General features: G+C 41.6%; 2 protein-coding genes across 2 annotated transcripts; both read right to left on the reverse strand.

The window, feature by feature from the left end:
• Positions 1 to 8,534: 8,534 nt before the first annotated feature.
• LOC101700607 (keratin-associated protein 9-3-like) lies at positions 8,535 to 9,420 on the reverse strand. Its single transcript, XM_004859852.3, has one exon. The coding sequence runs from the start codon at positions 9,408 to 9,410 to the stop codon at positions 9,060 to 9,062; it is 351 nt and encodes a 116-aa protein (XP_004859909.2). The 5' UTR covers positions 9,411 to 9,420; the 3' UTR covers positions 8,535 to 9,059.
• Positions 9,421 to 11,222: 1,802 nt separating this feature from the next.
• On the reverse strand, positions 11,223 to 12,070 carry LOC147821049 (uncharacterized). Its single transcript, XM_087202619.1, has one exon. It carries the CDS (start codon positions 12,038 to 12,040, stop codon positions 11,591 to 11,593), a length of 450 nt encoding a protein of 149 aa, XP_087058745.1. The 5' UTR covers positions 12,041 to 12,070; the 3' UTR covers positions 11,223 to 11,590.
• Between the last annotated feature and the right edge of the window lie 3,458 nt (positions 12,071 to 15,528).

Raw genomic sequence — 15,528 nt, forward strand, 5'->3', positions numbered from 1 at the left:
CATCAGCACCTGCTGCAGGGAAGCAGGGTTACTGGGGTGATAACCCCGCCATCTACTAGCGTATGCTGAAGCAGAAGGAAGCAAGCAGAAAGGAGCAAGCTCCTCCCTCCTCTTCCAGCTGTGCAGTTGTCCTCTCTCGCCCCCTAGCGGCAAAGCCTAGCAGCGCGGCTGGCAGCGCCCGGGTTGGGTGGCCTGGGCATCATCCCTGGCACCTCAAAGCTCAGTAGGAACAAGGCAAGGCGCTGAGGGGCAGTACAAGCGCTGGACGGGGCTGTTTACCCTGAAGCCCACAGCTTCCAAAAGAGCATCACCAGAGCTGCTGAATCTCCCTGCGTCATCCTTTACTTCCAGTGTTTCCAATTCCAGTTAATCCTATTGCCTCTTTCTGAGCTTCAGAGTCAGAGCTGGATCCATATTTCTGTCTTCACTTATGAGCTGTGTGATTGTAAGCAAAGGATTTAACCTCTTTTAGCTTCGGTTTACACATCTGCAAAACCGAGATAACTAAATGAGCTTCACAGGATCCATGCACATAGTAAATAAAACAAAGTTCACGTGGAGTTAACTCGGTCTATAGTCCAGCGTGTGGCAGTAAACAAAGGAAGGAGATAAAGGAAGAAAAATGTGCCAGGAAGACGATATTCACAGTTCTGACAGTCCTTGTTTCTCTTATTGGTCACGAGGTTATACCTCTGTTTTCCTTACCTTCTGTCTGGACCTCAGCTGATCAGGGTTCTTAACCTTGGTGGGGTGATCTAAACCTTCGATCCTGAAGAATGTGCATCCACAGTGAGTATTAGTTTTTCGTTCACTTTGACCAGTTTTCAAGTTGGTACCATCAGCTCCAGACATAACCCTTTCTCCCACCACTGGTGGCAGCAACCCAAGGTTCCTTTGGGAATCAGGATCAATTACAAAAACAAATAGTAAAGAGTGATCCCCTCTTTCTCCCTGGTTCACTGAGATGGTAAGGCGGGGTAACTTCAACTTCTAATGCATTGTTTTCCTCCTAGTGGAACTAAGACCTCTAAATCAGCAGAACTCAAAGTTCTGAGGCAAGAAGCAAGAAAAGAAACCAACATGTGGGCTCTTGGGTTTAACAGTGAGAGGAGAGGAGTTGTTCTCACTTCTGTCTTTCAATGCTGGTAACTGGGAGAGAGTCTTATGTCAGGGTCTCAGATTCAAAGTATATTCCTCATTCTGTGAAGAACTATATCTTTTCAGCATGTCACCCCCCCTTCCCAAATGGTGCCGTCACACTCTTTGGGAGACCACTAGACTCCTGTCACTTTTTTTTTGTACTGGGGATCAAACTCAGGACGTTGCGCTTTTGAGGCAGGTGCAGTGCCACTGAGCTAAATCCCCAACCTGTCACTACTTTTTGATAATAATGATGCATTACTACAAGTTAATTCCACAGGTCTAGATCGATTGCTCACTTTCTTTTGCTCTGAAATTAATTAGTTAATCAGAATCAATGTTATGTGTAATAACGTCATGGGAAATACAAAAAATTCCTTAAGCCTAGGAATGGTGGTGAAAGAAATGCACATCAGTATCCAGTCTGCTGCTTCCAGGGAAGTGATGTCTCTTCTTCTGTAATGAAAGGGATAGAGTGTGATCAGTTGGCCAGCAGCTGGGTAGCTGGCCCTCTTGGGTGATGATACCAAATCGGAGGCTCATTGCTAAAGAGTGCTCTTGGCAGATTAGATGCTCAGTAGTCAGGTCAACACTGGGAAGGGGGAGTCTATGTTGTGCAGCCCATGCATAGCCTCTGTCACTGCCAACATAGCCACGTTGTTTGTGATCCATTGAGCAAGCACTGTATGGCTGGGGAAGAGCTAAATGACACCTATAGAACATGCCATTTTGTCTAGCTGATTACTGAGAGCTGAGGTTGCCTTTTGGTAAACATTCACCTGGAACAAATGTATCTTCACACTCTATGTCTATCAGGAGAGATATGCATTTGCAAATCTCTTTTTTAGACTTCCTGGTCACCAGTATTCTAATTCTGCTCCCAAATTTCTCATTGTCCAATCAAGCTATTAGCTACACATCACCATGGATCTGTACATCCGGGGACCTTTCAGTCCAGACAATGTGACCAACCAAAGCACTACTTAAGGCTCTCCCCACCACTGGGGTTCAGGGCCACTCCTCAGTGGGTCTGTGGTGATGATGCCATCCATTTCCAGTTGTGCCATGACGTCATACAGAACAATCTCTAAACCATACATTTTTCCTTCTCAACAAGATGCTCACAAGGAATTACCTGTGAGACCACACATGTGGATTGAGGAAGAGGACCCAATACACTGTGGGCTGGCATCAAAAGAGTCTGGCTACTGCTCCTTCTACTTCCTTGTTCCCTGTGGATGTGCCTGAACCTCACGTCTCCTCCAACATCTCTACTTTCATTTGTTGCTTCTGTCCACACCCAGCCTTGTGGCTTGGTGGATCAGTTAATAGGAAGTTGAGTTTGAAGGGTCATTCAGACCCTTCCAGGAGGTCTTGTTGAAGAGCAACCCAGAAGTAGTTTGTTGGAAGGATAGTAGTTATTTTCAGAAGAAGGTGTAGATTGTCTCTTAAACCCTCTAGGTCTGCTCTGTGACTCTACTATTGGTGTTTACCAGAGGCTACCTGCAGAAGCCACATTATTCATAGACACTTCAAACATCACTGCATCTGCTGGCTTGTAAGGCCCAAGGAAGCAGCAGCCTGTATTATAATGGGGACATTTCAGTGCCTTTGCTTGCTGTTGCTCCTGATAAAAACCAGCAAGATTTTGAGTTATCATTAAGTAGATTAGACTGGCACAGTCGAATATAGTGTACATTGACTCCAAAATACCAAAAGGCCCACCAAGAATTGTGATGTTTTTAGCTAAAGTTAGTTCAGTGTACACTTTTTCTCCCATCTGGAAAAATAGATCTCAATATGTTCCAGACAATTGGACTTCAAGAAACTTCACAGCAGTGGTGAGCTTACAAATTTTTGTAAGGTTTTTCTCTCATCCTGGAGTTAACATATAAGGGGTGAACAAAATATACAGTGAATATTTAAATTTTTAAAAATTATTACAGTAAAAGACATATTGCCTGTACATAATATATCTTGATTCATCCTTTTTCCCATTCCCCTCCCCTCCTTCCAACTCTTCTTCCCCTCTTTATTTACAAAGCTTTGTTTCCATGTTATCCTTTTTTTCTGATTCTTTTCTTTTCTCTTCCTTCCTTTTTCCTCCCCCTCCCTAGTTTCTCTTTCCTTTTGAATAATTTCTGCCTATTTCACAATATCTATTATGCATTATGTATATCTAAATGGCACCAATAAAAATAATAATAAAAAAAGACACATTGCCATCAATCCTCCTCACTTCTAACACATCGATCCCATTATTCTTGCCATTTTATGAAGCAGTTCTGGAAGTCCTCTTTCATGAATGTCTTTACTAGGCTTGATCAAAAAATATAGTGAATACTTCCTACTGGTGCCATTCAGTGGAAAAGCAGGCTCATAAAAACATTATAGTGTGTCATCATTTATGTTATTCGCTGGATCTGGCACCATGTAACTTCTGGCTCTTCCCCAAAGTCAGAATGACTGTGAAATGTAAATGTTTTCAATTTATTCAGGCATTGAGGCTACCATGACAACACAACAAGACACTCAAGAAAAAGGACTTCCAGAGCTGCTTTAGAAAGTTTAAGAATGATGGGATAAGTGTGTTCAAAGCAAGGGGGAAGTCTTCTGAGGAGGATTCCTGACAATGAGTTTTTCTTGCTGTAATCTATAAACATTTGCTGTATTTTTTAGAACACCTCATATGTTTGGCTAAGATATCTAAAGTATTCTCTACTTCCTGTTCATCAGATGTAATCAGCATGACGTTGACAGTGCAATGGGCTGATACAAGGTTGTGTGGAACGTGAAGATGATCATGATCTTTTCCAAGCCTGTTACAGCAGCTAGGACAGCTGAGGAAATCCTGAGGCTGCACTTGGAGTATTACTGTGGGTCAGCCCTGGTCAATACACACTACTTCTGTACGTCCCCACCTGGAGGAAAAGACTTTCTTTTCATGTCAATACCTGCATAGCCCATGCCAGGGCTGTGGTTTGCTCCATTAAAGACACTGGAACATCAGTGATAGTTGAGCTTGCCACCTGAATTAGTTTAAGATAATAATGTGTAATTAATCTAATCATTCTCCAGGATCTGTCTGCTTTCCCCGTAGGACAAACAAGTGAGCTAAATGGGGGGATGGCAAGTATCACCATCCAAGCTTTTCCCAGGTCTCTGACGATGGTATTCATCTTCAAGAGTCCCCCACAGATCTAGTATTATTTTAGCTAAACTGTCCTTGTATTGAGGCACTTCTATTTTGTTTTTCTCATGGTTCCTCAGGCTGGAGTGTCCATGTGGGAATTCTGCCTGTTGTCAAAGTGATTATTTCCAGTTGGGCATGCACAAACTGGAGAAAGAATCTACAGATTTATTGGGACTACAGTGATTTAAACATGGACTAAGATTCCAACTATCTTTAGCCACCAGAAGCCACCATGTTCATTGGTAAAACAGTGGCATTTTGTATCTCTAGGGATCAGTGTCTAATAAATCCTACTGTCGGCAGAATTTCATCCCCCGCGTCCTCTGAGGCCTGGTGTCAAGCCCACAAATATGTCACGTTACTTGACAAAAGGGACATTTTGGATGTAATTGAAGTTACTAATCAGCACCAAGATCGGGAGAGCACCCTGGGTTGTGTAGCTGAGCCCAGTATAATCAAGAGCATACCGGGCTGGGGATTTAGCTTAGTGGTTTCGCTGCCTGCTACGCAAGCGCAAGGACCCGAGTTTGATCCCCGGTACCAAAAAAAAAAAGAGCATAGCAGTTTTCCCAGCTGAGAGTGGGGAGGAAGTTAAGGCGATGCTACAGAAAGAGAAGCTAGAGAAGTTAAAAATATAAAAAAGACTTGACCTGTTATTGCTGTTTTGAAGCTGGATGGGGTTTTGTGAAAAGAAGAGAAGGAAACAAATCTGCCAAAAAAACAGTGAGCTTGGAAGAAGTCCCAGGACCCAGATGAGAATCAGTCAACTGACTTTTCAATTGTGCAGCCCACACAAAGACATTTAGTGTTCACTTGAGGCAGCATCAGTCCTGTGGTGACAGGAAACAAATGATCCTTTAGAACTTTCATAAAATCTTTTATGTGTCTCTCATTATGACTTCATCTCAGATATTAAGATCTCAAGTTTATTTTGTTTTAGAAAGTGCTGCAGTACAGTCGGAAGAAGACATCCTCCTCAGGGTCCCTTGTATTCATCGTGACTGTTGTAAGAGACAAGAGCAGCACCACTTGGGCCCCCTAGCCATTTGCTTCAGTAGGTGCTTTATCTAAAAACCAACTAAAGTAATAATTGTGGTACTCTTGAGTGCCATACATCCCGTTTCCTGTTAGTCAGAAGTTTAGTCCTGTATGCAAGCTCAGGATCTCTATGCAAGCAACCAGCATTCCCTTCTCGAAGGTCTACTTCTGGGACCATGTCTGGTACAAACTCTTCTGTCACTTGGAGTCCAGGGAAAACCAAAATCCAGTCATTCCAGCAAAGAGAATTTAATATATAAAGAATGATTTCCTAGGCATAAAAGTTTTGACCAGTAATTAAATGATTGAAAGGAAGATTCTAACCTAATCATGGAAATAGAAACTATAAGGAGGAAAGATTCCGGAGCTATTAAAATGTGTAAGTTTATAGGCCAGGTCCTGCAGAGCTGGCATTCACGTTTCTTCTTGGCACATCTTGGTGAGCTGAACTTGAGGACAGTCCCCAGGGGCCTAGGATTCAGGACTTTGAAGATGGGGTGCTGGCAGGCTTGAGCAAGGTCCACCATGGGGCAACTTGGAAAGCAGGAATATAATTTGCAGTGCGTGACCACCAGCATGACCAAGCTGAATGGAGAAGCAGGGCATGGAGCTGTGGGACAATAACCAAACAACCAGAAAAGAGTGACTTCATGCTGAAGCCCGTAGCTTCTGAAGTAGCCATTTTAAAATCTTATGAACTTGACTCCTTTTCCTTATTTTTAATTCCTTACCTCAATTCTCTCTTCATGGATTTTGGAGTCAGATAGAGTTGGGTCAGATGTCCTTTATTTTTTTCTTCTGAGTTATGTGACTGTAAGCAAGCTATGCGACATTTTTAGACTTATTTTCTCTGTGTGCGTACACCACAGTCGTGTTCATCACAGCCCTGGTGTAAGTGTAACATGAAACGCAGTCCACGTGAACAACTAATGCTGAGTGCAGGCAGAGGCACAGCCTAGGGCCCATACAAGGCCCTGTTGGCTCGGCTCTCACCTCCCCCTTCTTCCTCTTTTTGGCCTCATGTTCCTCAGATATTTTCATTGTGTCTTCTCTCTTCTATTTTTTTCTTTTCTGTCCCTTTTCATTATTTTTCGACCTTTTAGTACCTTAATCCACCTCTACCTCCCACCCCTTTGTTGACTATGGATCCCAAGATCAATAATCCTCAATCAAAGAAATTCTCCCCTTATTTGCTTTGGTATTTGACATGTATGCCCTTTTCCCAGCACTGACCTCTCTGGGCACCTCCTGTCTTCTTGAGTGTCATATACTGCCTGTTGCATCAGGTAAGAATTAGAATTGTTCTATCTTTCCAGTTTTGGAAAACCCAACAAATATTGGCTTGATGAAATAGAGATTGCTCTTCTCCCAGGTAGCTGCTAGCAATGTCTCTTCCATTCTCATGTGGTTTCGTGGCTGCAGGCTTCAGATCTATGTTTTAAGTAGGGAGAGTTGGGGTGACAGAAGTGCGACCACTGTTGATGCACCCACTTTTATCTAAGAATGTATGATTTCTCAAAAAGCCCAGCTGACTATGTATGGTTGGGTCCCGTCGGACAGCCCTGTGTCTCTCTCTTTCTGGGACTTGAGTTAATTCATAAGCTTGCATTCCACCGTTGGACTACATGCATCTCTAGGGCACCGTGGGCAGGAAGCTTTGGTAAATTTCTGCTGTCTCATAGTGTTCCCTTTTACAGGGAGCCAGACAGTTGGGATTATATAGTATGTAGCCTTTTGAGGCTGGTGTTTTCACTTAGCAATATGCATTTTTAAGCTTCCCCATGTATTTTCATAGGTTACGAGCACATTTATTTTCATCACTGAATAGGATTCCATTGGATTCCCAAGTTTATCTGTTCACCGATTGAAGGGCATCTTGTTTCCTTCCAATTTGTGACAATTGCAAATGACATTGCTAGAAGCGTTCACGTGCAGCTCACTTGGGTAAAGACTCAAGAGCACCATAGGTGGCCGTATGGTAAAAGTACGTTTAGTTTGGTAAGAAACTGCCAAACTGTCTTGCAGAGTGGCTGTAGCATTTGGTGTTCCCACCAGCAATGACCGAGAGTTCTGTGGCTCCACGTCCCTCCAGGATTTGCTGTTCTCACTGCTTTGGGTTTAGCTTTCTCGTAAGTGTACTCATGACCGTTAAAACTAATTCCAAAACCCACACAAACCTTTCCTTAATGCTGCCTCTGTCATACAGTAAGTGATCTCTTCCCCTTTGAAATCTGATGTGTGGCCCTTCTGGATTCTTCTTGCAGTCCACAGACCTAAAATACTACTTTGCATCGCAGGAGCAAGCCCACGCCTCTAGAAGTTTCCTGCAAATTCCCAAGGCACCACTTCCGCCGTTTGTCGGCTTGTAGGCTGTTTTCCATCTTCATGTGAATCAACCCAGACTCAAAACTCCACTCCTTCCCTGTTTTTCACACAAAAGCTAACCCATCCCGAGAATTATATGAGTTTGTTAACTTAAAGGGGAAGAATCACATAACAAAGGTCAGGATCTCTTGACCATGTCTCACTTTTCTTCTCTTTTTTCTTCTCTTTCTAGATAAAAATCATTCCTCTCTGTCTCATGTGTAATTGTTTAACATCTTTCTCTTAAGCTCTTGTGGTTCTCTTAGCTTTTGTGGTTGCATGTCCCACAGGGATGTACTCTATTGTAATTAGGCCTATCAAGACACATTAAGCACTAAGCCATCTGGCCACCTAGGAGGAATTCTGCTATGGACAGCTGAGAGAATACAATTTGTCTTCTCTTATTGTATGTAGCTATTTTTACACATATTTTTTCCTCTCAGGATAGTAAGGTCCTGAGGCATAAGAATTAATTCTGCACCTTTTTGATCTCCACCATCTTGGCTTTAGAAGTAGTACTCACTACATTTATTATTGAATAAGTGAATGGTACAGTATGTATGACTTCAATCTTTTTTTTTTTTTTTTTGGTACCAAGGATTGAACTTGGGACCTTGCACTTTTGAGGCGGGTGCCAGAACCACTGAGCTAAATCCCTGGCCCTTTCAATCTTCTTTAAAAGACTAACAAAGTAATCCTTTTATGTCGACATACTTAAATTAAAACAGCAGATATCTAAGTAGAAACACAAAGCACTATTTCTTTGCCCACTGTGTAACCTTTATTGAGACACGTCAGAAAACACAGTACTACAAATAAAATTAACATAGCCAACAGGCAAGACTGTTATGATCCTGAAATCAGGGGCTGGATCAGCTGTTGCAGTGTAGAAAGATCCGGCCTACTTCTTAGAGGCTGCATGTTGAGTGAAAAGTTTCCATTCCCTCTGGCGACTTGAGGAAGGTCTTTTGGCTATACTCTGGCATCTCTGATATAAATAGATAATAGGAGGAAAAATAGAGTTGTGGACAATTCTTATGGAAAGAATTCTACAATATGTTGGCAATTTTTGAGCATCAGAAATAGTACATCCAAAGCATTTGACAATCACACAGTGGATTCACAGCATTTCTGTGTTCACAGTGGTCACGGTATTCATTATAGAAGGGAATCAGATGGAACTGTGATGCTCATATTCTCGGTGCCCCCATAGTAGAAAATGAAATAGAGGTCTAAGAACTTGCTAGTGGTCTGGGGGTGGTCAAAGAGGTGAACAATTCAGAGACACTGTGTTGTGGGTAATCGAAAATTAGCAACCTGCCTCTTAAAAGGTGGGCTCACAGCAGTAGCAGCAGCAGGCCGGGCGGCAGCAGGACTGTCCACAGTAGGATGGGCGGCAGCAGGAGGCCTGGGCATGGTGCAGCTGGCAGCAGGTTGGGGGCGTGCAGCTCACCACGCAGCATGGGGGCAGGCAGGTGCCCTCCACATGGCAGTCTGGGTGGCACCACCTGGTGCGGCAGCTCACGGCACTGCTGCCACCCTCCTGGCCAAAACTGATGCCACCCCCAATGCCATAGCCAGTGCCAATGCAGCTTGGCTCCTGGCAGCTGGAGCCACAGATGCCACCAGTGGAGCAGCTGGGAAGTCCGCAGAAGCTAGTGGAGCAGCCAGCCATGGTGTAGGGAGCTGGGTTGAGCTGGGTTGCTTGGAGAAGCGGAGAGCTTTCTGAGCTTTGGAGGTGACGTCCACGTGGGCCCTTTTATATACCTAAGCCAGACACTCTTTATAGAATTCTTCACATATTTTTCTTGTTTTTGTTTCAATTTATTCCTCAGTTGTCTTCTGATTGGCTCACTTTGAAATACTTTTGACTATTATGAGCAGCACTTTGAAAATGGCTTACTTTATAAGGTCACAGGGCCTCCTTGTATCAGCCCTTAGCTCTTTAGAATATGCTTGTGGTTTCCAGTGTTCAAAGAGTCCTCCTGTTTTACATCAAGTCAACGCCCTCTTTCCAAGTAGTAGTCATTCCATGCGACAATCTGTTCAGACCTTAAAGCTGAGGGTAATTTTTGTGCTCTGTTTAAGTATTATTTTTTTCCCTCCTGGATAGACAGATCAAATTCCATTGAATCTAGAACACCAGACTATTCACTAAAGGGCCACAGTATCTTTGGTCATGTGTAATCAAAACGTCCACCTCATCCACTTCAGCATCATATCAAATTACCATTATAGTTCCTTTGGTTTCAGCCAATTTGAAATGTGAAAATATTGTTTGTGTTCTAGGCCCAAAATCTTTTCTTGTGAACCAAATGGTCTAAGGAATAAGAACATGTCTAGCGTGATGCTTAGCTTCTGGTAGAATTAAAAAATATATTTACTGAATCTAATTCAATGAATGTATATTACATGGGTGGAGTAAAAGGCATGATTCACAGGTTCCTGTACAACTCATAAAGGATTAAATAGAATTTCCAAGCTACAGTGTCTCATGAAGGGGACTTGTTATTTGCTCTGAAGAGAGACTGGGAAATGCTGGATTATTTTTATCTGAATTTGCTAGCTGAACCAAGACAGAAAAAAGACATCTAGGAGATATGATGTTTTGACAACTGTACCACCACCTGCTTAGGTCTTTTCTGAAATTTATTATTTTGTGTGTGATCCATCCAGGGTAAGTGCTGGGAGCTTGTGAAGAACTTTAGAAGTGTTTTCATAGTTTTCCTGTATTTATGTCCTGTTACTGTATTTTATACATTGCACTCAAATGCTTGAAGAAGAATTTGGAAATTAATAGTAAAGCCTATTTCTTTCTGTTCCTCTTAAGAAAACTTATTTTCCAATTGGTCTGCAAAGCATGATATAGCTGTTTCGGATTTCTAATTTGTCTGTCTGACGTGGTCACTAGGTATGCCACAGAGCTGTGTGTCCTACTGCCATCTAGACCAGAGTTACACCATGTACACGCAATAATAATGAGAGCTGAACCCCAGCCATGTGGGGAACAGGGGGAGGAAAGAGGCAGGCTACTATATAGGAATTAAATCTTGGAAAATAAATGGCATTTGGTAGATATTTTCAAATCTATTTAACAGGTATTACAATTTTGAATGTTGGTGTGAAGGAAGGTGATAATCTAGTATGTTATATGATAAGAAATTACAGAAGTACATTTAGGCAGGAACCTATTGCTTTGATCAGCCTGAACATTTTAACTAAAAGTGGCTGTATTGGTCTAGACTAATTATAATAGGTCAGAGTATGGAATTATTTGAATAACTATGACAATTATGGGAATGTATGGAACATTTTATCAGTGGACAGATTCAAACATGGTTTAATTTGGATTTAATCTTCCTTGTTTAGGTGATATGTTTATGGCTCAAGATTACTATCAAAATGTAAAGCTCTCTTCTTGATTCCCAGGGGTAGTTGGATATGGGTAGAAGCAAAAGAAAGACACGATCCTGCTTGCTTTGCACATCTGAGAGTTTTATTTAACAGTAATAAGGGCTGTTTAAGTGGAAAGCAGATTTGAAGATGCACAGAGATCAAGAGACAGGGAGGGAGCCGAGATGCCACGGAAAGGAAGACCTGCCCATTGTGTTGCCTGCTGCAGCAAGGCAGGATCTGCAGAGCACAGTGACTGATCCGTGGTTTCAGTGAGCCAGATCAGCACATCTGTGAGAGGCCAACTAAGGGTTGTGCTATTTGTGAGCAGCTTATCAGCATGGCCATACAGGTTGAGTGGAAGGAACACTTCTTAGGAGACTGTCAGATGTGCTTTGCTCCCCTTTCATCCTTGAGTAATCAGCAGCTTGGTCCTTAACAGGTGGGCTGGCAGCAGGTGGTTTAGCAGCAGGTGGGCTGGCAGCATGTGGGCTGGCAGCAGGTGGGCTCACTGCAGGTGGGCTGGCAGCTGGTGGGCTCACAGCAGTAGCAGCAGCAGGCCGGGCGGCAGCAGGACTGTCCACAGTAGGATGGGCGGCAGCAGGAGGCCTGGGCATGGTGCAGCTGGCAGCAGGTTGGGGGCGTGCAGCTCACCACACAGCATGGGGGCAGGCAGGTGCCCTCCACGCGGCAGTCTGGGCGGCACCACCTGGTGCGGCAGCTCATGGCACCGCTGCCACCCTCCTGGCCACTGCTGGTTCCACAGCAGCTGGTCTGGCAGCAGCTTGGCTGGCAGCAGCTGGTCTGGCAGCAACTGGGCTGGCAGCAGGTTGGCTGGCAGCAGCTGGAACCACAGTTCCCACTGGAGGAACAGCTAGGGAAGCCACAGAAGCTAGTAGCGCAGCAGGCCATGGTGTAGGAGTTGGCTGAGAGGTGATTTGTTAGGAGAAGTTTGTGTGTTGGCTGCACCCCTGACCTGGCCTTTATATATTCCTTAGAGCTGTTTGTTTACCTAACATTCAGCATCTTCTCTTGATGTTATTTGCAAAGTCAGGCTCTGATTGGCCCATCCTTGAGTTGTTTAGGCAATTATAATTAGCATTTTAATTATTTGCTTTGGTCAATATTCAATTAAGGCTCATTATGTTTCTCCTTTGCCCTCTGGACTAAGCAAAGGTGCATCCCGGAAGCCAGTGAGGACAGCACCTCTTTTGCAAGTTACATGGCAGAAGGACCTGGGTGAACACTGCCCCTGCTTGCTTTGTCATAGCTGTCCTTTTCTAACCTTTAGGCACGGTTTATCCAAACTGAACATTTACTTCCTCCATGGTCACTCAGTTGTGATCCTGATTTCATAAACAATTTGTTCAGACTTGGAAAGATTAATCTTAGTGTCATCAAAAAATGACCTATCGTTCGATTCATCAACACCCAAACAAAGCCTGTCTTTCTATGATCCATTAGTACAAGTAATACGTTTAATTAGCATTCTTGTCTTCTGTCACCAGTGTACACATCACCAACTGAAGCCCTTAATGACTTTTGCCTGTAAATTACTTTCTGACTTTGTTAAATTGAAAATATATGCTATTGTATGCTGCATTAATGGATACACATTGTAAGAAGTCAAATACTATAAAGTCATACAAGGAAGAAATAATATCCTCCCCCTACCCCCAACATACACACATCTTTCCAACTAGTACTCCAGAGATAATCAATATTAGAAGTTTGGTGCATGTTCTTTGACACACGTATGCCTGTGTCTGAAAATATAAGCATATATATATGCACACACACACACACACATACACACACACATATATACACATGTCTGCTTTGGTAAAATTTGGATCTCATACATATTTAAATTGTGGTGAAATACCAATAACAAAATTTATGGTAGCAATCTTAACTATTTATATTAATTATCTCAGCCATTTAAAAATAGTCATCAGTCTTGCTAGAAATCTTTTTATCATATATTTAAGAGTTTATTTCTGACTCTTCTATTCCATTGGTCTCTATGCCGGCATGTTAGTGTCTGGTTGGATTACTGTCACTTTGTAATACATTTTGAAACAGGCAATGTGAGACTAACTTTGTTTTTTTTCAAGATTGTTTTTAGTTTTTAGGACCCCTTATAATTTCATATGAATTTTTAGATGGATTTTTCTAATTCTGGAAAAGTACTGTTGAGATTTATATAGGGATTGCATAAAATCTGTAGATTCTTTTGGTGATCTTAACAGTATAATATTATAAATGGAATTGTTTTCTTAATTTCCTTTTCAGATTGTTCAACACTAGTGCTTAGAAATTCCAGTGACTTTTGTGTGTTGGTTTTGTGTTTGTGAGCTTTGCTAAATTCATTTATTAGTTCTAACAGTTTTCATGTCTGTGTGTGAAATTTTTAGTGACTTCTACATATAAGATCATGCTGTCTTTTAACAGCAATAATTTACTTTTTCCTTTCCAATTTGGTTGGCCTTTATTTCCTTTTCTTGCCTAGTTACTCTGCTTACAATTTCCAGTATTATAATAGCTAGACTGTGCAAAACTTGGCATTCTTGCTTTGTTCCTACCTTACAGGAAAAAGCTTTCAGTGTTTCATTGTTGACTATGAAGTTAGTTGTATTCTTTTGAAATATGAATTTTATTATGTTGAGGTAGTTTTCTTCTATTCCTATTATTTTCTTAAATTATGAAAGGTTTTTAATTCTGTCAAATACTTTTTCTGCATCGGTTAAGATGACCACATGTGTATTTTCTTTTATCCTATTAATGTAATGTAATAGACTGAGTGATCCTTGCATTGTCGGATAAAGTCTCACTTAGTCATAGTTTTTAAATCCTCTGTGTGTATGTGTGTGTGTGTGGTACTTGGGATCGAACCTGAGACCTTTTCGTTAAGCTATATCTCCAGCCCTTTTAAAATTTTTTATTTTGTGGCAGGGTCTAATTATGTTGTTAAATTGTCCAGGCTGGACTTGAACTTTGGATTTTTCTGCCCCAGCCTCCCCAAAGGGTGGGATTACAGGCATGTGCCACCACACCTGGTTAGTTGTTAATTCTTTTAATGTGCTGTGGAATTCTGTTTGCTAATATTTGCCTGTTGATTTTGGGGTTTTTTTTCTTTTTTTGGTACTGGGGATCAAACTTGGGACCTTGTGCTTGCAAGGCAGGCAGCAGAATCACTGAGCTAAATCCCCGACCCTGCCTGTTGATTTTTGCATGAATATTCACTGGGGATATTGTTCTGTACTCTTAGAGAGTCATCTGACTTTGGTGTCACAGTGGTACTGGCCTTATAAAATGAATTTGGAAGTGTTCCCTTCTCTTCCACTTTTTAGAAGAGTTGAGGATTGATGTTAATTTTCTTTACATTTTTGGTAGAATTCATTAGCAAATCCTTCTAGGCCTAGCCATGGATTTTTTTTGTTGGGAAGGCTTTGATTACTCCTTCAACCTCCGTTAACTATATATTTGTTCAGATTTTTCTATTTCTTCATGATTCAGTTTTGCTAGTTTTTGTGTTTCTAGGAATTTATTCATAGATATGTTTCTTTATGAATAAGACATATCTATTTTACTCCATTCCTAATACATCCTACATATAGAATTCATTTTTAATAGGTATATAATGTTATGGAGTCTGATCATTTCAGAATTTATTGAGTCATCTCCTTATTGATAATATGTCAATCTTTTTAGGTTGATTTCGAATTTTAAAATAATCACAGAATTTTAGGGTGAAGTGGATTTAAAGTGAGTTGAGGTGATTAGAGATGGTCATACAATGTAGGAGCCTGAGCTCTCCACTGAGAAGTAATTTATTTAAAAGGCCTTTCAAACTCTTGCTACAAACAAGTGATTGTATGACCTCAGAAAAATCACTAATTCCTCTGAACATTCATTTCCTCATTTGTAAAATGAGGTTATCTCACAGATGCCTTCTTGGGCTAGAAGTGTATAGTTGCTACCCTGTTATTCACTCCTTATGGGGTACTATCTGCTCATGTCAAATTCATGCCATGCCCTACACAGTGCCTCTGTACCATCCCAGTTCAGTAAAAGATTGTGGAGTCAGAGAGTGAAGAAATGATTAGCAATGCATGGCACTGATGAAAAATTAAATGTCATTTTGTCAAAGTCACTTGTAATTTTATTTCATCTTTTTCTCTCAGTAGGAACTGTTTACATTATGATACCTGAAAGTGATGAGTAGAGTGAAGAGGTCCAGAGGATTCTCCATTTCCATTCTGACATTCAAAAGGGGTGTCTGGATTGGATCAGTCTCTAGGAGAACTATCAGGGAAATAGCTTCTTTGTTTATAAGTTGTCCTTTATTCACGGTTTCTAATTTTCTGATTTTTTGTTAACCATTGAATTAATAAAAT

Source organism: Heterocephalus glaber, unplaced genomic scaffold, assembly GCF_053883595.1.
Source record: "Heterocephalus glaber isolate CG9 unplaced genomic scaffold, H.glaber_assembly_v1.0 deba00001773, whole genome shotgun sequence".
Lineage (NCBI taxonomy): Eukaryota > Metazoa > Chordata > Mammalia > Rodentia > Bathyergidae > Heterocephalus > Heterocephalus glaber.